Source organism: Micropterus salmoides, unplaced genomic scaffold (genome assembly GCF_014851395.1).
Source record: "Micropterus salmoides isolate LMB-PRFRI ecotype aquatic unplaced genomic scaffold, ASM1485139v1 Ms_hic_scaffold_17, whole genome shotgun sequence".
In the NCBI taxonomy this organism is placed as follows: Eukaryota; Metazoa; Chordata; class Actinopteri; order Centrarchiformes; family Centrarchidae; genus Micropterus; species Micropterus salmoides.
This window is the reverse complement of record NW_024040817.1, coordinates 8870898-8893047: the sequence shown is the minus strand read 5'-3', so window position 1 is coordinate 8893047 and position 22150 is coordinate 8870898. Positions and strand designations below refer to the sequence as shown.

At 40.0% G+C, this 22150-nt stretch overlaps 1 protein-coding gene across 3 annotated transcripts in view; it reads right to left on the bottom strand.

Annotated features, from left to right (window-relative positions):
- The window catches only part of pvrl2l (PVR cell adhesion molecule related 2 like), a 280996-nt gene extending 269803 nt beyond the window's left edge, over positions 1–11193 (bottom strand). For 2 of the 3 annotated variants that reach the window (XM_038724483.1, XM_038724484.1), the window contains exon 1: positions 10735–11183. In XM_038724483.1, the coding sequence (XP_038580411.1) occupies positions 10735–10822 (88 nt within the window). In that variant the 5' untranslated portion in view covers positions 10823–11183. Of the gene's footprint in view, positions 1–10734 lie in introns of all 3 variants that reach the window. The other variant, XM_038724482.1, reaches the window with a different exon arrangement.
- Positions 11194–22150: the final 10957 nt, after the last annotated feature.

The window sequence follows — 22150 nt, the reverse complement described above, 5'->3', positions numbered from 1 at the left end:
AGCAAAAGCGCAGCTGCAGTTCACAATTCGGGTGGTATGACAGTTGCAATCTGTAAATGAATTTTTGAGCCACTGAAGAGAAATTTATGTCATTAATGATTTGTTGGGTTTTGACATGTGAGCTATTTAATCCCCGTGCCACTTGGCTTTGATCCATTTCCAATATTTCAGCGTGAGAAGATAAGAAAAGCTAAGAAAAAAAAAAGGGTGGAATGGATGTCATCAATATGGGAGGAAAAGATGGCTTGGTTGGATGTGTCTGTTCGTGTGTGCATGCAGATCTTTTTCTGTCTGTCACAGCAACTCACATCCTCACCCATCACACAGTCCACTGTGGCTTTGTCACTGCAGCTAACAGAGGGAACTTGTCATGAGAGCACAAACACACACCCACACACCCACACCCCAGTGCTGTAAAATGCTACGTGTATCAGTAATCCAGTGAAATGATTCATGCTGGACCTCCTTATCATTGTGATAATGATTACACTACTGAGGCTCATTCCAATAATCTGAATCATTTGAAACACTGAACACAAGACACAATAAACACAGACTTTTGTTTTGTTTACCATGAACGTCATGATGCCGACAATAACACACAGCTGTTACAAGGATGACAGATGTTTGGCGGTAGCTATTTACAAGCAGTAGCCCCACTAATCTGTTTTGCACTTGAATTTGGTCTAATTGAAGAGGACTTGGACTGCATCCTCGCTTACAAAAAAAAGAAACAGCCAAAGATACTTCTGGCTGACTGACAGGTAAGTGTACGCATCAAAAGCAGCAGGGAGGAGAAATAATGAAATGAGCTTTGAGAAGAAAGCCCATAGGACCTATAGAAATCACCAGGCAATATTTCAAGTCATTTGACAATGATATACTATTAAAGAAGAAAATTGAAAATCCTGCCTTTGAAAGAATTCTGTACGTCTATCATGCAAATGAAAACGTCCATTGACAGTTGCCAATAGACCGGATGTCTGGATCTGTCAGGAATACTGAATAGTTTCATGTCAAGAGAACGTCAACCTTTTGTGTCAAAAAAACCCCTCAATTTTGGATTGACGGGCAAAAATCTACTCCATGAATTGTGTGAACAGAGAGGTGACCTCCAGGCTTTAGACTAGAGATGGGAAAGTCAGGAGTTACGTTTTTTTTAGCTAGAGTAATGGGATAGTGTTGTGTCAAGATAAAGAAGAAAGGGAGAAAAGACAAAGCATTATGCTGCAGCTGTCACACTGAATCTCTCAATCAACAGCTGAATTAGTGAGGGATAGGGAAGCAATTAATCAGGTTTAGCAGCGGCCGCCGGGAAGAGGCGAGGGAGTGGGGCAACCTGTCTGTACATCTGTGTTTGTGTACTGTTTGAGTGTGAGCTAACTTATAGGTAAATTATGAGTAAATGAGGACATGATTCATCCAAAATCTATAATATTAACATATGATGTAAAAATAATGCAATGAAATAGTGTTATGTCCCGTACACTATATTGTTCCCATAGACATACACATTTAGCGGTGTCTTGCTGAAAGACTGAAAGACCACTTGTGGACAGGAGAAGCTTGTCCAATCAACTCTCCCACCTGAGCTACCGTATAACCAACCTGGTGCATATTGGCTTATCTGCTGTAGGATCAAGATATAGGTGGTTAAAAGAGTACTTCAATACGCTGATTTAGTACTGCTATTCAAGCAGATTTAGCCTCGGGCTGCTGGCTTCAAACAGAGATGAATATTGGGCTACAGAGGTCTGTAAACTCCATATCTCAAGATTTTTTTCCACTTTCAAAGTTGTAGTCTTCAGCAAAAAATGACATTGATTTCACACAGCTCCCTCTTGAGCCACAAAGGGCGGTATTTTTTACAACATTTTTCACATATACAGCAGTACTCCTCAAGACTTTGATGGGTAAAATGTGGTGGAGTCCCCCCTTAGGTTTTTGGTGAAAATATCACATCACACTTTAAGGGTCAGTTCTTCTGAATTACAAATATATAATTCCTCACTTAAAAGTACAAAGCCATGCAGACATTTTTTCCTTAATTTGTCCAGGTTTTGACACAGTCCCAATGATGTTCATGGCTTGGTTTGTAGATTATGGCAAGTACCAAGGTAATAGACTTAATGCAGTAATACAGTGTGAAAATAGTTCTATTTAACTTTTTTACAAGGGAACACATGTTAAAAATAAAGGCATATACTTTGAGAAGTGAGGTTTGTCCCAAAGGTCTGGGTTGTGCTTTTCTATTCCTATCCTGGTGTCTGCATACACAAGCATGTACTTGCTGATTTTTATTCTTCAACAATACAAAAACAAATGTCACAGTTCCTTGTGTCACAGTTTCTATGTTTAATTGTAATTTGTGAATTGTTGCAATCTGCCAGAGTCAAGCATATTCAGACCACGCATTCAGTGACCTCTCACTGGACCAGAGAATATATGAATGTTTTTGACTAAAGGCAGAGAGGAACCTGTGTCCCATTGTTAATATAAAATGTAGACAAGACTTTCTCACCAGTCTGTTTCCTGTCAATCAACTGACACCCACAGGAAGATATGGTTGTCTCCACCAAGAAACAATCCCTGAAAACATGCACCCTGACAAACTTAATTGTCACATCCATGTCTTTTTTACATGTGGCTGCTTTGTTTGCCAGGACAGCCATTCATTCCAAGCCAGGTTTGGAAAAAACAGAGATATTGCATATTAAAAAATGATCCAATTACATGTGGCAAGCATTGCAAAATGATTGGGGGAAACATACACTAGACAGAAGCAGTAGTAAATGGACTGTAACTCTAAATGACACCGGCATTTTCTTTTAATGTGCGTGTGACTTGCATAGAAATGTGCTGCTGTGTGAAAAGTAGTCGCTTTTGAACAATGTAAGGAGGAGAGATGTTACCTTGCATTATGCAAATAAGAAACATCACAGTGAGAGCGGACGCAGTCGATCAAGACGATCGGTATCGACACACACATGCACACATACGTGCACTCAGAGGCGACGCAGTCAATTTAGAAATTCATATTGAAGCACCCAAGGACGGCAACAGAGGTGAGAGACAGACTGTTAGATGAGCAAAATCCTTGTCTTTAGCCCTGTTTCATTTTAACATTTCATCAATACAGACAGATACTGTCTCTCACTCTCTCTCTCTCTCTCTCTCTCCTGCTGACCTCCACAACTTGTTGCTAACAGTCCATGCTACACAGAACAGGCACTATTTATGGATGGGGGGGCAGAGATAAATCAATACTCTCTCTATTCTTTCCCAATTCCATTTGCATTCTCCACAGTCAATGCTGCGTTGGGTTATAAAATTCAGATAAGGTAAAGATGGTTAGTATGTTGCTGTAGAATATAGAAAGTCAAGTTGTTTTGGGGGTTCAATTAAAAGGCCAATAAGATGCCAGGGCAGGATGGTAAAACGTTATAGCCTATTATAAATAACATATTTCCTTGCATTGCTGAATATCTGCTACTAAAAGGTTTGTAAAAAGAAATAGGAATAGCAATACAGGCACATTCTGAAAACAAATGACAATATCCTGATCTTTCTAGGGCTAGCAATTGAACCACGGCAGCAAATTTACTTTTTTTTTTTTTTATCTTCTTGGTTTCTGTAAAGTGTATATCACCAAACCTAAACCAGAACATGATGACACAGGTTATGAAACTGACAAATTTCCACCATAATGATTACAGTTGATAACATTTAGGAGTGGTTACAACATGCAGTGACTTGCATCAGTCATCATATTTCACTCTGTTCATAGGGGGAAAATCTACATGTGAGAACAGCCGTAAATGGTAACTATGCCAATACAGTGATTTTCGTGGCTAAAACTGAGGTAAATGTGTTACCTGAAGTATAACCTAGCTAATCTCAATTTATTTTAAATAGGAGAATATACTGTATTTAAACATACACATGCGTGAGGCTCCGCCTGAGTACTGTTAGCAACAGTTGTGACTTAGAAAACTTTTATAACTCTATAACTCAGAAAAGCTTAGTGAGATATGGTGTGTTTTAATTTAAATTAGGTTTTAATTTAAATAACAGACCATTTCTAAAGGTTTTTTTAAAAAATTATATTTTGAAGACTTTCCATCTCATCTGTTACATAGTTTTCACTAAACCTTCATTCTTTTCACTGTATGGTATTTCAAAATGTACAGTGAAATACAAGAAAAACAGGAACACCTTCATTGTCTAATGCAATCAGAACAATATTGAATTACATCCTACTTCCTTTTAAGTGGATCATATTCAGCTATGGTGGACATTTGAGTTGAGTTTCGTTGAGTCCAGCTCTAATGTCATTTCGAGGCTGTATATCGTGATGGTGTTAAACTGAAAAGATGTCCAATATTTTGTTTGTTGGTTGGAGTAAGTATTGCAAATGCAAATGTTAAAAAGGACTAGTTGCAAGTGCATAGATAGAGAAGTCCCAATTTCATGTCACCCTATGGACTGATGGACTGCTGGATAAACAGGTGGCTATAAGAGTTAAACACAGACTAATATGAGAAGTGTGTTGGTGACAGCATCTTGTTAGTAATGCCAATGATACTTTTAATAGCCAGAGCTAATTACCGTGTATATCATCCTGTTCCATTTTCACTAAGCGCTCAATGTGATTTTCACTGCAGTTAGCATGAAGCAGTTAAGGCTCTTTAGAAAGCTTTTAAAGGCTCTTTAGTTTAATTATTGTCAGCATCGTCAGATTTTTGTAAATGTGGCCTATTGCTTAAGAAAGGCTGTTGCCTCAAATTTTCTTTGTAGGAAAGATCTCGGGCTAAAAGCACCATAATGATACAAGTAATGTTAGTGCGGTTATTAATTGCCCACGTGTACAACGGGAAATGTCACAAAAGTCACATCACAGCTTGACCCACCGTTGCACTTCCACACAGATGGTGAAAGCAATTTCTATTTTGTCACCAGCAGACTATATCTGGAGAGGAAACAGTGACTGAACACGAGGAGAGGATGGAGCTCAGGACAGACAGAGCAGGGACGCTTGTCTAAACATTTTCACACTTTTGAATCCCCCCCCCCCTCTCTGTTACCCCCTTTAGCTCCCTCACTTTCTAAACAATGAGGCCTAGAAGAACAGAGAGCAGTGGAGTGGACGGAGGGAGGAAGAGAAAGGAGGGGTAGTGGCACCCTTTCTAATTCCACCCAAAGCTTTTCCAACAAAAGGTCCCCCATTCGGGAGCCGCCACGGAGCAGCAGCCAGTCTGAAAATAGGGTCGGGAGCAAAAGAATGAGAGCAAAAGAGAGGGCAAAAGAATGAGAGAGAGAGAAAGAATGGGTGAATAAAAGAATGGGGAAATGAAAGACTGAATGAAGGCTGGCTGGAAGTTTTCTTTACTCTGCATGGCAGTAAAAGTCAAACTACGGAGGGTGGCCACATTGATCGTGTGTGTGTGAGTGTGTCTGTGTGTGTATGCGCATGCATGCGTGCGAGTGAGTGAGGAAGGGAAAGTGTGTGTGCGCATTTATAAGTAATCTGCAAAGGCATTCATGACGCAGTGGAAGCTGACTGGACCCTGAAAGCTGAAAGCGAAAACCTTCCTCCGACCATCCTTGGATCAGCTCCATTGTGATTCATGGCCCTGTTCCTGTTGCTACGCTCTGTAATCCCTCTTCCCACTGACACCTGTTTGCTGAAGAATCACTAAGAAATGCCAAGGTGTTAGCCATGATACGGTTTATTTCTAGAAATGTGATCTGGAATTTGCTTAGTAACCGGTTTCCTCAGAAGTGGAATGAAAAAAAAAACGCTGACCGAGTGCAGACACATACTTGCTAGCTCTTGGCAAGCGGAGAGATGAATTAAAACCGGGTTTCCTGGATTCTCAGCAAGCTGGACTGATGGGCCTTCTTACAGCAACCCAGAGTCCAACCTCTTCCCCCTAATTACAGCCTGGTTCTTTGGATCAAAGACATACACACACAACACACGTAGTTGCACAACAAAGAGATGTGAAATTGTCTCATCCACAAAAGCCGTATCCATGACAACCACTTCCTAATCTCTGAAAGTGACCAACCAAGCCGACCTCCACCTCCGGCCGTACTAGCTGCAATGGGAATTTTAGAGAGAAGAGCATTAAAACTACTTCTTCGATTGTACAAAACAAGCAAACAGCATTATGCAAGACCCTGCAATACAACGTTAATAGTCCATCATTCATTAGCCCACAAAGAATTGTGGGAAGTAATTAACATTTGAATCCTTGATCAATAAGATAACCCAGAGGCAAATATTCAAACTTAAGATGAACTTAAACATTAACGCTAATAAACAAATCACAGCACATGTGATGCAACACCCCCAAAGTCTATCAATTAATCTGTGAAAATGCTATAATTAAGAGGAAACACTTCTTTCTCACAGCAGGAGGAACTGACATTGCGCTTTTCTGGGTAAGAATCACCACCACACATGGCAGCCCAGACAATGACAAACAAATTGGCCAAAACACTAACAGCCCCCAGCATTACTATGCAGTTTGTGTTTGTGTGAGTCATTAATAAGCTTTCAATGAGAATCAACGGTCTGTTCTCGAGAGGATGATTATCACTCCATGCCTCACCAGGAAGAGCTATTGGCATTTGAGTCTGGGGCAAACACGGCTTAAACTGCAGGTCAGAACCCAAAGAGCTCAATTCTGGTCTCCCATATAACAGCAGCCTGGTTTTTTAATACGGTGGGTGTCAGTTTATGAGGCTCATCATTATGATTTCATTAAACAGGCATAATCATATTCAGTAGGAATGACTTGTACCTCTTTACACTTACTTTTTCTTATTGCAATATTGTTTTCATTATTCTATGGCATTTGCCAGTGATGTTTATCTCAAGTCGGTAAAGCACGCTAACTTGAGATAACGTCTTATAAATACAGCTTGCAAAGCCCACAACCAAAATACAAAAAATGTTACATGTTAAAATATATTATTAAACCACTACAAATAGGCTTTTGCAAAGCATCCAGCTGCTTAACACTGTCATTGACTTTTCTACATATGATCAACTCTCAAGGCAACGACGACAACCTCTCCTTCAACCCTCTCACACACAAGATCACTTCTCTTGAGACAAACTCCTTGACATTTAGTCTATCTGCCAACCGCCACAATGGGGATGGGACCTCTGTGCCACAGATTGCTTTTTGAAGATGGTGAAAGCTCAAAATCAACCCCAGGGTCAAGTGACTGTGCAGGGTTAAAATATAAAAGATTTATTCAAAGTGAGAACAATCTGTTCGTTAAACTGAGAAGATTAATGGCATTTTGTTCAAACTGCCCTTTGCTGTTAAAGTAATGGGAGAGTTTCAGCCTCTAGGCTTGTTCCAATAATAAATCAACTAAAACATCCTGCAAAGAGAAAATTTTGAAGAACTATGCTCCTGCCCCAAAGGCCAAAAGCACACCAATGGCTGCCCAGGGTAGCACACAGATGATTTTTTAAAACTCTATGCTTGTTTAGAAATTTTGTGTGTTTTTTAATTACAGCAGTAGATTTTTTATTTAAAATACAGCAGATGCTACACCAGTAGATAATTTATTACTATAAAGTTTGTCTTTTTGCCTGCTAACCCACCAGTGGCAGACTAAAGCAGGTGGAGTTTCATGCTCAAAGCTGCTAAGGCGGCCAGTGATTGCTTCCAAGACTTCTTCATCACAACCTTCTTCTGCACTGGTTCCCAAATGGAGGACACCAAAAACAGATCCGTGTCGGAGCTGCAGCACTGCCTACACAAATATGCAAACAACAAACAGCTACATGGCGCAATGCACGGCAGAAGATGAGTCATTAATAAGAGCTCTCGATAATCAGGCCGCGTTGCTTTGAGGGCGATAATCATCGGCCGCCTGCTCTCCAAGTGATAAGCTAATCAGCCCTTCGTCTCCACCGAGCCATCGAGGGGACTCATCATCATTGACATTTCAGTACAGGATCGGGCCCATAGAGACACAGGAGGAGAGATGGGGAGGTGTGGGGGTAGGACACCTGCAGTGACTTAGTTATCATTGCTATGGAATGATATCCTCTCAACTCTATTTTTCCTGTTTTACTTAAGGTTAAAATGGTTCTTGTAACATCACAGTTGAAGTTTCACCGCTGCCATTGACCCCTTTTTCAGAGCACTTTCCTGCATAATATAAAAACACATCATCAGTCTACACATACAACCTGCCCTTAAACGGCTTCCTTTAATAATCTTATATGCCAGGACAATCTTTAAAAATCTAGCTTCTGCTTTTGCATTCAGTATCAGTAACTCACTGGCTAAGTAGCTGAAATCTGAGTGTGGAGGTTTTTACTTCCGAGAAGACAGTCGTGTTGCTTCACGTTAAAATTAATTCATAACCTGTGGGGATACTGTCATGACAATCTGACAGCTTTTTAACAATACAGGCCTGATGTTGCAGAGTCTCAGCTGAGTATCTGTCATCCTCACACCAACCTGTGTTGCATGGCTTACAGCACTGGGGTCTCAAACACCATAGTCCTTGTTTTTGTGCCGTTACACTGGGGTTTTCCTGTTCTTGTGGCTTACATTGCTCTATGTGCTATATGCACGGAGAGAAAGATTGTCAATGCAAAGCAAATTCCAATTACTGTAAAATCTTCCTCCCATCTTGTGCGCTCAATCAAAATCACAGTTCACATTGTCACATATTAAGCAACAGATGGTAGAGCAAAAGGCAAATGCACAGTCGCTGTGGCTCCAGGCCTTGAACTAATTTGCCCTCCCATTTGCTTTGATCTCACAGGAATGTCTCCAAGGCGTGTCAACGCACGAGACAACATATCTCCCAGTTCCATAATGACCCATCTTCTTTTTCCTTGGTGACAATTTTGGGACAGCTCTGATAGATGATACTAGTTACACACAGGTGAAAACAATACGCTGACAGATTCGTGCTGACAGAGAGGGTTCACAGATTTTTATACCGATCACTTTTATGTAGCCTGACTGCCTGCTGTTGATGAATTTTGTAGCTGGTCCAAGTTGGGGGGGGGGAATGTTTCTGTCTGTGTTACTCAGCAGTTTTAGTGATGTTATCATAGCTTGCTGTTATCTCCATTTCTATCACTGTAATATTCTTTTAGGGATATAAAGTATGGCTATTACCAGGAAGTTATCTGATACCACTTTTTGTTTATGGTATAATATTTTCTCAGTGTACAGTATGTAAGTGTCTACATTAGAGATATTAGAGTTAACTTATTAATGGCGTTTGTGGTAACGCATTGAGTATCAATATTAATCATAAGAAACATTTTTAATGTAATGTATTTAAATCACAACGGTGTTACAATAATTGGCAACACAGCTGCAAGAGGGATTTTGTGTACATTGGGCATTCTGTTACTCATAAGTAACCTGGCATAAATGTGGTATTATGATCTCTTATTTATACAGTGTCTTGCATTGTGCTTGCATCACTTGACAGTAGATTTACAGTAGAGCTCAGATGATAACCACATTCTCATGCTATCAGTCAATATTGGCTTATCATGGATACATCTGTAGAGCATGCAGAGTATGCATTTGCAAATGATTTGTTGTATGTGTGCTTTTATTCTGCTAATGTTAATTAATAGTGCTTTAATGTTCAATAGTGTGGGGTCAGGCCACTACGAGCCTCCAGAACAGCGTCAGTGCTCCTTGCCAAGTCTGTGGAAGTCTACTGGAGGGATGAACACCATTCCTCCACATGACATCCCTCATTTATACACACACACACACACACACACACACACAAAGAGTACAGCAGAGAGAAAGAAAAACAAATATAGCCAGACATAACAAAAGGACATTTAGCACCAGAGAGAGTCACAGACATCACTAAATAGATTTGAAAATGAAAGTTTATATTACATAGGCTAATTAGGTTATATGGTGATGACGGTGGTGTAGAGCATTGTCTTACATGTTGTTACAAAATTTTCATAGGTGTGAAACTGGTTTGAGATCTGTTGAATGATTTATTCACTTTATTGCTATTACTCACTATTCAGTGAGCCCTATTGCACGGGGAAAAAACTGCATTTGATAGTTTCTCCACTCTTTTATTCAGGATTTTCCTTTAATTTGTTCCTGCCTGTATGTGTAATTAGTTTATAGCGCCTGTATTTAATGATAGCATTACTGTAGTGGATTTTCATTAAGCACTCTCAATGCTCATTGTTCAAGAGCCACCTGAAGAGCAGGAGCCGAGCACTTCTCATTCCCTGCCGAACCAGCCACCCTGTTGCTCTGCTGAATAAGGACCACTTTCTGCCTTTATTCTTATGGTTACACTTTCCAACAGGTAAGATAAACACAGATTACAGGTCAGTTGTGTTAGAAGGGTTTGTAGAGGCTCAGAGGGGATTAGGTTTCCTAACAGTCACCTGCCGTCTGAAGCCGCGAGGATTTAGGACAAAAACCACAAACCAGGAAAGCCACACCTCACGTCATGGCGAACCGAAAGTCCACACAGATTTGGCAGTGTGCTTCGACAATAAACTTTAACAACTGTTATCTCAGTCCACCAAACAGCAGCCAGATACGAGAGAGAGACGTGACTCAGTGAAACGAACAGCGCTCCCAGGGCGCAGGAGGCGCGGCTGGAAGTGCTGAGAGTTGCCCACATTCGGGGGCAAAGCCCGATGAGGCTTTGGTGTTTATGTGAACGCAGCTCGGGTCGTCTTACCTTGGGCTGCGAGGAGGATCGATGCCGCCACAAGCCAAGTGTTTCTCACCGGAGAGACCGGGCAACGTCCTGCGTAATCTCTCGCCATTCTTCTAAACCGGACACAAGGTGGACGTTAATATCCACAACAGCTCTGTGTGGGGCTAACGGGCTCCAAATTATTCCTTCCCCGCTCAGCCAAGAAACTTCGAGTTCAGTTCAGACAGCCTGGATTGGAATCAGCCAATTTACGGCTTCTCTTTCCCCCCGTCTCTGTGTGTCTGCCCCTCTCTTCAGTGTGGACCGTGTTTAGTTTCTCTCTCTCTCTCTCTCTCCCTCTCTCTTCCTTTGGATCTGTTAATGACAGGAGGAGTCAAACTCCTCCCCGGGCTGGCCGCAGTGCGCACAGGTAGCCCGCGGCTGGTTGTGTGTGATGGTGCGTCTGGGCCACGGCGAGCGGAGTGAAAGGAAACAAAGTGGTGTGGAGGAAGTGTATGAGATAGTAGAGCTCCGTGTGTCTGATGCGGAGAGCTGAGCGGGTAATATCAGAGTGATGTCAGCAGAGCGTCACCAAGAGGACTTCAGCCGTAATACTGAACCCTCGCAGCTACAGCTCCACAGTCCGGCTGTGGCACCGTTTAATAGCCAGCTGCTGAAAACTCGGGATGTGTTCAACTGACACCGGGCGTGTGGCTGTGTTCCGTAGCAGCCATTTACATTTTGAAATGGCAGATTTTATCCCCAACACTTTTTAAAGCATTTCTTACTTGCACGATGAGAATACCATCCATCCATCCATCCATCGTCAACAGCTTATCCTGCGTACAGGGTCGCGGGGACAATGAGAAAACATTCAACGCAATTTAAATACAGGTGAAACAAATGTGCATTGTCCAAAATAGTAACTTAAGCTAAAATAAATAAATAAATAAATAAATAATCAGTTGATTACAGAATTGTATTCTGTTATATTTTTATATTTATGATTTGTCACCGGCCAGTTGAATTTCTCTTTATATAAATAAAGTCACTTCAAAGCTAAACTGGAGCAGAAAATGTCTCCAGAATGCAAGAAATTAAGTGTTTAATGCTCAAAGTCTTCTGAGGGAGGACCCCTAGACCCCACACTCATCTGTTTCAGCATTTCATATTTCTTCAAAATCGTGTTGAACATCTTCTCATCTTGTTTTCATCTTAGTCTCCTGACGCACTTGTGTCATCAGGTCCCTAAACTGAGCATTTATGTCCCCACCACTTTTCAACACAAAGTGACGCCCTAGGTGTGTTCAAATGAGAAAACAATTTATTGCAGCACAAAACTGATTATTTTCATCCATCACTGATAATCGGATATTTCAGTTGATCATCAATATTCAATATATTCAGTATTCACTATATTCACAATGTGATGATGATGATACCGATAATGGAAATAATTACCAATGGTGAAATATAACTTCAAGTTCTTCACTTAAGGACAATGCTTAGGTACTTAGCATATTTGAGTATTTCTATTTGATGCTACTTCATAGTTCCACTCAACTACTGTTCAGAGGGAAATTTTTTTATATATTTTACATTCATAGTTACTGATTACTTTGCAGATTTTACACACATAATAGATCATATAAAAACAGTGCTGGAAGACACTCAGATATTCCCCTTAAGTAAAAGTAACAATACTGTATAGAAATACTCTATTACAAGTAAAATCCTGGATTCAGTAAGTAAATGTATTAAAGTAGTGATTAGCATCAACATATTGAAGTATATTAAAAGTACCATTTCAGAAACATTTATATCCTGTTATTGGATTATAACTAGGGATGGTTTTAAATGTGTAAGCATCACTTTATTGTTGCAGCTGGCTAGCTTAATTTATATAAAATGCATCATAATATATTAGCTGTATCAGCAAATTAACTACAGCAATAACTAAGTCTGCCAGATAAATGTAGTGGAGTGAAAAGTACAATATTTGCTTCCAAAATGTAGTGAAGAAGTATAAAGAAGCAAAGAATGGAATTACAGGTACCTCAAACTTGTACTTAACTACAATACTTGAATGTTCTTAGTTACTTTCCAACACTGATATAAAACATAATGCAATGTTACAGATGAAACTATCCAACACTACATGACTACCACCACCAGCTACAATGTTAAAATGTAGCTCTGACATTAATGCCAGATGCCATTTATCTGCAGGATATAAAAAAAATTGTAACACTAAAGACTTTGAACACAGGACTTTTATTTATAATGGAGTATTTTTACAATGTAGAATTGCTACTTTTACTTGAGTAAAAGACCTGAATATTTCTTCCACCACCCATTACCAGTGGCAATACATGACTATTAATCAGTCAGTCAAAACTACAGCTCCATCATTGGAATCATTTAAAGTGCTGGAACCAAAACCAAAGTGCCTTAAAATTGCTTACTTGGTCTGACAAGCAGCCAAAAATTTAAAATCCTTTAAATTATTTATAAAAATTAGAGACAGCAAATGGTAAATGTAACTTGTGTTGAATCAAGTGGATGTGTCGGAATTATACAGTAGAAATAGCCTAAGAAGTGGAAGACAGTGTCTCAGTGGGCTTTCCAGACATATGATATCCATAGTTTCTCAGCCCAAGCTTTCTAAGAAGACAAGAAAAAAAATCTCCATAAAAAGACAATTAGCCCTCTAAAAATAGGCTTACTGACTAAAAATTAACAGATACTTGTTACTGTTGGTACAAATTCAAAACACAAGTATAATCCAGCAGATATTCAATAAAATAAGTCCAATACACAAATTCCCAAGACCAGCCATAAGTTGCTGTAATTATTCTCTCTATGTGTGTTGTGAATTTAGATCACCTTCAGTTTTAAGATTTGAAAAATTTTTTAATCCAAATCCTGACTCACCCATGTGATGATGTAATTCATCTATTACACCAAAGAACAAAAGTACAAGACTCTTGTACTTTTGTTCTATGGTGTAATAGAGACTTGCACACAAGAAATTGCACACATAAATTCAGGTTTGCAGTATACAAGAAAAAGCCTTCAGGGACTGGTTGGTGGATGGGGGTTTAAGCCTCTCTAGATGGATGCTGTCATTTACTTTGTTGTCCCCTCCACAAAAACAGTGATGCTGAGAGCTTTTTTAAAGGCAGAAATGTTGGATAAGTTGGAGGGAAATAAACAGACCCCACTCTGCTACACAGAAGGACGTTCGCCCATCTGTTTAGGACGATAAGAGAGCATCTTTGAAGTCGACTGCAGCAGAATTTAAGTTACTGTTGAAATGAATACTGAGAAAATACTTACTTTGTTCACACCAACACATTGTAAAGACAAGGCACAATGAACTGTTTGACTGAGTTATAGACTCATAAACTGTATAAAGGGGAACTACATCATTCATCCTCACCATATCCGTATCTTTTCTTTTATTATTGTTTTACGGACCGCACCATCCAATATAATATTTTTAATTAAGTGTAAGAGATTATTGTTGACAACCACACTGAATGAGTTATTGTTGAACTTGGAAGTTTACATATTCCTTAAACAAATACATTTAAACACAGTTTTTCACATTTCTTGACATTTAATTCAAGTGAACACTCCCTGTCTTCAGTTATTTTAACAATGTGAATGTCAGAATAATAGTAGGGGGAATAGTTTATTTCAACTTTTATTTCTTTCATCACATTCTCAGTGGCTCAGTTAGTATTTGGTAGCATTGCCTTTAAATAGTCTAACTTGGGTGTAACGTTTTAGGTATATCACAATAACTTGCTGGAATTGTGGCCCATTCTTCCTGACAGAACTGACTCAACTCAGGTTTGTAGGCCTCCTTACTCACCTCACACACGCTATTTCAGGGTTGGATCGATTTCAGGGTTTTGTGATGGCCACTCCAATACCTTAATTTTGTTGCTCTTAAGCTATTTTGCCTCAACTTTGAAATTATGCTCGGGGTTGCTGTCCATTTGGAAGACCCATTTGTGACCAAGCTTTAACTTCCTGGCTGATGTCTAGAGATGAGGCTTCAATAGATCCTATAATTTTCCTTCCTCGTGATGCCATCTATTTTGTGAAGTGCACAAGTCTCTTTTTCAGCAAAGCATCCCCAAAACATGATGCTGCCGCCTCCATGCTTCACTTTCAGAATGGTGTTCTTTGGCTTACAAGCTTCACGCTTTTTCCACCCAATATTACGATGGTCATTACGGCTAAACAGTTCTATTTGTGTTTCATCAGACCAAGGGAGAATTGTCCAAAAGCAAGATCTTTGTCCCCATGTGCAGTTACAGAAAGTAGTCTGTTTTTATGGCAGTTTTGGAGCAGTGGCTTCTTCTTGTTGAGCGGCCTTTCAGGTTTTGTCAACATTTGATTTTTTATTGTGTTTCCTCCAGCAGCTTCACAAGGTCCTTTGCTGTTGTTCTGGGATTGATTTGCACTTTTTGCGCTAAAGTACGTTCATCTCTAGGATAACATGTGTCCTTCCTGAACAAGACAGCTGCATGGTCCCATTGTGTTTATACTTGGGGACTATTGTTTGTACAGATGAACAGAGCAATTTCCTATCACCTGAATGCATACATTCAGGTGATAGGAAATTGCTCCCAAGGATAAACCAGACTTGTAGAGTAGCACAGTTTTTTGTACGTGGTGGTGGTTGATTTCTTTTGATTTTCACATAATGCCAAGCAGTGAGGCACAGAGTCTGAAGGCAGGCCTTAAAATACATCCACAGGTACACCTCCAATTGATTCAAGTGATGTCAGTTAGCCTCTCAGAAGCTTCTAAACAAATTATTTTGATTTCCTGGAATTTCCCAAGCTGTTTAAAGGCACAGTCAACTTAAATGTCTGGCCCACTGGAGGTGTGATAATGTGAATTGTAAGTGAAATAATCTGTCTGTAAACAATTTTGGGAATAATGATTTGTCACACACAAGGTAGATATCCTAACAGACTTAACAAAACTATAATTTGTTCACATGAAATCACATGTAGAGCGGTTAAAAAATGACTTCAACCCAAGCTTATGTAAACTTCCTACTTCAACAGTATAAATCTCGGATAATGGAAACATTAATAGAGCTTCTGCTGGAACATTTTTAAATGGGCAGTTCAACAAAATTACTTCTTACTTAACTTCTATGTAATCATGCAGATGACCACCTCTTTGATTCATTCTGCCACCTCAGTGCAACGAAGGTGAATAGGATTTTGTTTGTTTCATGAAATCAAACCCCATTTTTGAAACAATTTAAGGTTAGCATTAGCTATTAAATGCATTTGCATTCTGTAATTACCATTCTATATAGTAGTTTTTATTGTTCATTCCCTCCCAGGATTCAGTTTGCCTACCTATAAATACCTCCTACTACTACTACTACTACAACAAACAGATATACTAGTTGCTCTTCTGTTTTCTGAAAAAGTAGCTGCTCAGGGAGTGTTGACTGCAGTATTAAAGTGCACTTGCTGTTACCATGGTTACCAAAGGTGTTGTTAAATCATCAGGACTAAAATCTTAAGGATCACAACTTTAAATAACTGGGTTTCTCAGAGAAACCAGGTTATGCAGGTAAGTGACCAGATTTCTCTGTCACAGCGATGCTTTCTGTGTCTAAAGTCCTTTTTCAATGGTTACTCTTGTGAAATCTGTGTTCACCAGGGAAAATCAGGTTTCTCTAATCCCCTATCATTATTATAGATTGTAGAAAAGATTATAGATAACAAGTTTATCATTCACATGATCTTTCCGGAATCTGCTTACTGAAGAAAACCGGCTGTAACGCTGTTACTTACATGAATGTAAATGCATCGCATGTGTCTCTCCAGAACCAATTACCTGGTCACACAGATATCTCAAGACCTGGACAAATAAAAGTTTAAAAAATCTGTTTGTCTTGATATAGGAATGTGGATTTCTTTGAAATATACCCTAGGTGAACTGACCCTTTGAATTATATTATTTTGGAAGATGCTTCTATCCAAAGCAACTTGTGTTGCTGTATGTGGACAAGAAGAGCAGGGGGTCTGGCCACCAACCTCCTACAAGTGCAACACCGAAGATAAAAGACAAATCTTTCAGACTCTGGTAAACTTTATCATACCCTGTCATGACAGTCTTGCATCAAACATTCAATAAGTCATACTCAAATATTTCTTTCTTAATCTGATGTCAACATGATAAACGATCCTGTACTGTGGTCTCCAGTGACACAGCAATGCTTCCCATCCACCTCCAGCATAGGCCAAAGTCCCACTTATTCCAAACCCAGCAATCACTGTCACAGTCAAAATGTCTCTTCATCACGCAGTCAAAGTTACCACCTGCCTCTTCTAGCTGTAACATTTTCAGTGTAATGCTCTCACTGCTTGAGTACCATGATTTTTGCTTTGAGGCAAACCAAACAACTATCTATTTTACTGTGGAAATCGATGTAAGCAGCCCCACGCCTCCATCCACCTTGACTATTCAAAACATTTCACTGAGAAATAACACATGGCTGCCCTCTGGAAAGCTGGCCTGCCTGCCTGTCTCTGAAATCTTCCTCACGATGCTTCCACCATTTTGCTTGGTGGTGGACCCGGCCACCCACCTCTCCATTATCACCTCATTAGCAGGCTGCAAACTGGCCCACCCTCCATTTTGGCTCCAGCCTCAATCAACCCATTAATCACAGAAGAGCAGGGAAACCTTCTGTCCTCTGAAGGCTCACGATGTATTCTGCTGGCCCCTGCTGTGTATTTGTGTGTGTGTGTGTGCGCGTGAGCGTGTATGGGCATGCTCCTGCATACAAATGATCCGGCTACATCCTGCCATCTGTTGACTGTGAAAAGTTACTGCCTCTACAGTGACACACACAAGTTCATGATGCTTTCTGTCGGTCTGTTCTTCATCTGTATCCAAAAATATAATCATGTAATTCAAGGTTTATCTCAGTAAAAGAACAGATGGAACAAATTCTCTGCAATCATTACAACAACTCATAATTAAACAACTAAATGTGTTGTCAGTGCTTTCCAAAATTGACATATATAAGGGATTTCTCATTTGATACCCATATGGTTGAGGTGGGATTTATTTCAACGTAACTTAAACTACTTTGTTAAGTTTGGGGAAAGATCTTCCTTATGGTTAAATAAACAACGAAGAAAGGATGCCACGTCTCCAGTCTTCATCCTGACCTGTTCCCCAACGCCTTTCATAGCAGTAAAAAGATGTCACACTACTCCTACTCCTTGAGACTGAATGTGAACAGCCTTTTAACCATTGCTGCATGCTTATAGCTTGTCAGGAAAACCAAAAATATAATGTGTTGGAAGTTAGTACAAACAACCATTTCTGCTATTGGTCTTTGGTCCAGACTGAAATCTCTCTATCAGATGGATTGGGACAACATTTTGTACAGACATTCATGGGTGCCAGAATCTAAATGATTTTAGTGATCTCCTGACATTTGACATTTTGAGTGAAATAGTTTATCTCAAAAAAGTATTGGACGGATTGCCATGACATTCTGGACTCCCCTCAGGATAAATTGTAATAACTTTGATGATTCCTTAATTTTCAACTAGCGCCATCATCAGGTCAACGTTTCAATCTGTCAACTGATATGACCAAATACCTGCAAAACTAATAACAGTCCCATAAGGCTCAGCTGTGCTGTGCAACATAGCAAACATGACTAAACATCTACATGTTTCCAACATTTCGCTCAATGCATCGCTGTGCCTAAGGACAGTCTCACAGAGCTGCTAGCAAGGCTGTAGACTCTTGTTCTAATGAGGACAGTCTCATTCTCAGCTTGACAAAAACATTCATTAAAATCACATGCTTCAGTGGGAACAAAAACTATGTGGATCTGAAATCATTATTTAGTTTGGTCTTAATCTCATATGAGCTTAATGGTTCTGGCATTGAGGTGCAGTCAAGATAAACTTGATGCCACCCCCTGTAACTTCAGCTAAGAATGATGGACTTGCTTGCGCTCTCTGATGTAATTTACCTTCTGTGGTGTTAATACCAACAAAAATCTTCTGAACATCATTCAGAAACTGACATGTCTTGTTTTGTCAACCTGTCGAAGAATGACTGTTATGACCCCCTGTTGGTCTAGGGGAGTGGGGGCCATAAACATATAGGCAAAACTGGTATAGATCTTAAAAAGGTAACTTTTATTTGGTAACCGGGGATGCAGACAGGTAACAACAAACAAAAGGAGCGTGGATGAGGGTGCTGTGAAAATAACAAACCAAGTTAAAATAAAGAGGTCCTCAAAAGGAGGACTGTACCCAACTATATATTTAAAGAGAGTTAATTCTAACTACAAAACACAAAGAGCACAGCACCCACTACACCTGATGAAAACTAACACAAGATACTACGTGTGGCGGTCAGTGTGGACTCTGGCCCTAACTCCACCCTTTTGTTAACCACAAGCTGGTGAATGCACGCAAATCAAAAATACTCAAAAGATACTGTGATTACCGGCTACTAAACATAACCACCAATAGACTACCACAGACCTAATCGAATTTCTCCACTAAACACAATGCAGAGCTAACTAACAAGATACCCAGTCAATACAAGCGGCACACAAGTCAATTGGCTGTGACAAGCTGCCTCGAGCAGCTGGTGGGCTCTCCTTATGAGCAGGAGGTAATCCCGATGTGGTGACCAGCAATTGGTTGAGCGGGAACAGAGGGAACGAACGGGTGGGACTGAAGTCAGCACCCCAGAAACCAGGAAGTAGGTGGGTCTTCATTCCACAGGGACACAGCCTACTTGGTAGAGGTGAGACAGAAAAAGGGGAAACACAAAGGTGACAGCGACAGCCGTGACAATGACAAACTGCTGCCTCTTACAAACTCTTGCATCTTAAATGTTTTTCTTGTGGCATGATGGTATTCTGTTGTCATTACTACTGTAACAAAAAAACGGTTTGATGGCTCAGATTCATATTTTTATTAGGTTTTTATATTATATTTTTATATTATATATTTATTATTAGTTATTTAGTTACCAAATTGAGATTTCTCGTAGTTGTTCAGTATCACCAAAAGGTCAGGCCTTTGTGTAACTTTAAAACTGGTTCACTTTCCCAGTGGCTGGCTTTTTCTTGTTTGTTTGTTTTTACATTTTCTAGTTTTCTATGGATTGGTATAGTCAGATATTCACAGAACATCACAGAGGCCAGTTATGTAGCCAATACATGAGTTTACTGCAACTGATCTGACCTTATTATTATTATACATGTGACGTTCAACCTTTAAAAAAAATTAATGAAAAAAAACATACTTTATATATTTGTAACCATCACACAGCTGACAGATAATCTCTTTTGGCAATGAAATGCAAAAAGGCCACATAAATGCAATTTGGGGGGAATTGGCGTGACATAAATAATGAGTAAGCCCTGGCTCCAGGCCTGTTTGGCCCTGTAGAGGAAACTGAGCAAATGAATTCTTCCTGCTGTAATGATGTTGTAAACAAAATCAGAATCACTTTATATCACTTCATATGCCAAGCACTTCTTGGTTACGTTGATGCAGAGATTCACCCTGGACTGGTTGTTTACAGTAGATATATAGTACACAGTATAGAGACATACTTAATACAAAGAAAACTGGTTCTTTCCAATTGAAAACAAACAGTTAAAGAGGTCGTATTATGCTTTTTAGCTTTTTCCCTTTTCTTTATCCTTGTGTGCATGCAATAGGTTTGCAAAGTGAAAAAGCCAAAAGTCCACCCCAAAGGCATCACCAACAGAAAACACTGCTGTGAACTGCCTGAAAACAGTAGCACTAGTCACCCACGTCGACAAAAACACTGGTGGAGAAACACACTGCGCTGCAGCATACAGTTACAAGACGTCCGCCCTGCTGCCTCCCCTACACTCAACTTCCCTAACAAACATTAGATTTGACCCGCCCTAATCTGTTTAGGATTGGACAGTAGTCCTTAACTAGGTGCAACTCCCAACAAAGATCAAATAAAAGTGGGATGCTTCACTTGGTAGCTTAATGTGAGCAGTCAACACACAGGGTGCAAATAGGTGCTGAAGCAATATGCAGTATAACAAAATATGGTGTTTTATGAAAATTAAACCATATAAACCCAGTACAACCTCTAAATAAAATCATGAACCTGAAACGACTTAGACACAATATACTAGATATATCCATCTACTATTATTCTCCTTTACATTTCCCTTAAAATTTCAAGTCAGCAGGCTTTCAAAAGGCTTTAAATAATTCATCCAATAATTCATATCTCACCACTGTGTGCTTCCTCACTCCCAGAGGCGGCAGATGTTTAAACCAGTGGTTCACAACCTGGGGTTCCACCCGCCCCAAAGGGGTTGCAAGCTAAATCTAGGAGGTTTCTAAAACCTTGGGCAGTTTCACCTATTCATGCTTCTGAAATGTATTTAAATTAAATTATTAACAATCATTGAAGAGAAATTTACACTTTAGTTGAACTGCTCACAACTCAGATGAGAGGGTCAAAAGTGCACATTTCTTTTGAAGCAAGTGCTTACAAGCTAAAAGGGTTGGGAACTACTGGTTTAAACAGACTGAAAGTATAGAGATCACACTCTTTTCTTTGTCATAAATCAGTGATGCCTTGAGCAAAGTAGTGAACCCCCCAATAATAGTGTACTGAACTGCTCGGCTCAGTCTGCAGCTGCACTTTCAGGTGTGAGTATGTTAAACTGTCCTGTAAGAAAGACCTAAAATAAACCGTTCCATCAGTTGTCCACTAGCTGTAGATGTTTGGTTTACTGAGTTGCTTCCTTTCTGTCCCACGCACACAAATCATCTGTTCATCCATCTCTCTGTATTCATGCTTTTGCCTTGTAAACAGATTGGACTGGGCTGTCGCTCTGGCCTTGGCTCTTCAATCACCTCTCCTCTCCTCCTGCCTTCACCTCTCCCCTTCCACCATCCATCCATTATTTTATCTCACCCTCCATCCCTCTTGCCTTTCTGTCCCACCCTCTGTCATTGCAGAGAGCAATGTAAATCAAGTCGTACCTCAGTGACAGCCGGTCAGCCCGAACACCTACTGATTTATTTACTTCAGTATGCCTCTGATCCACTGTTGGATCCAAACTAACTTGCATTAGCTCTAACTCAATCAACTCTACATATGCACACACATGTCTGCACAGAACACTTAAGGGCAAACACACTCACATTTTGTTTAGCTGCATTAGAAGAGCTGGAAGCAGGTCTGTAAGAGCTTTCTCCCAAATTATTTTCTCCACAACCAGCCCATGAATTTTATATGCAGCACTCTCATTGCTCACGTACCCTCATTTCATTCTTGAAGCTATAAGCCAATAAGGACTTGCATGCACATGCACACACACACCATATGTACGCATGTGCTTGCGCCCACACACAGGTGGTATGTT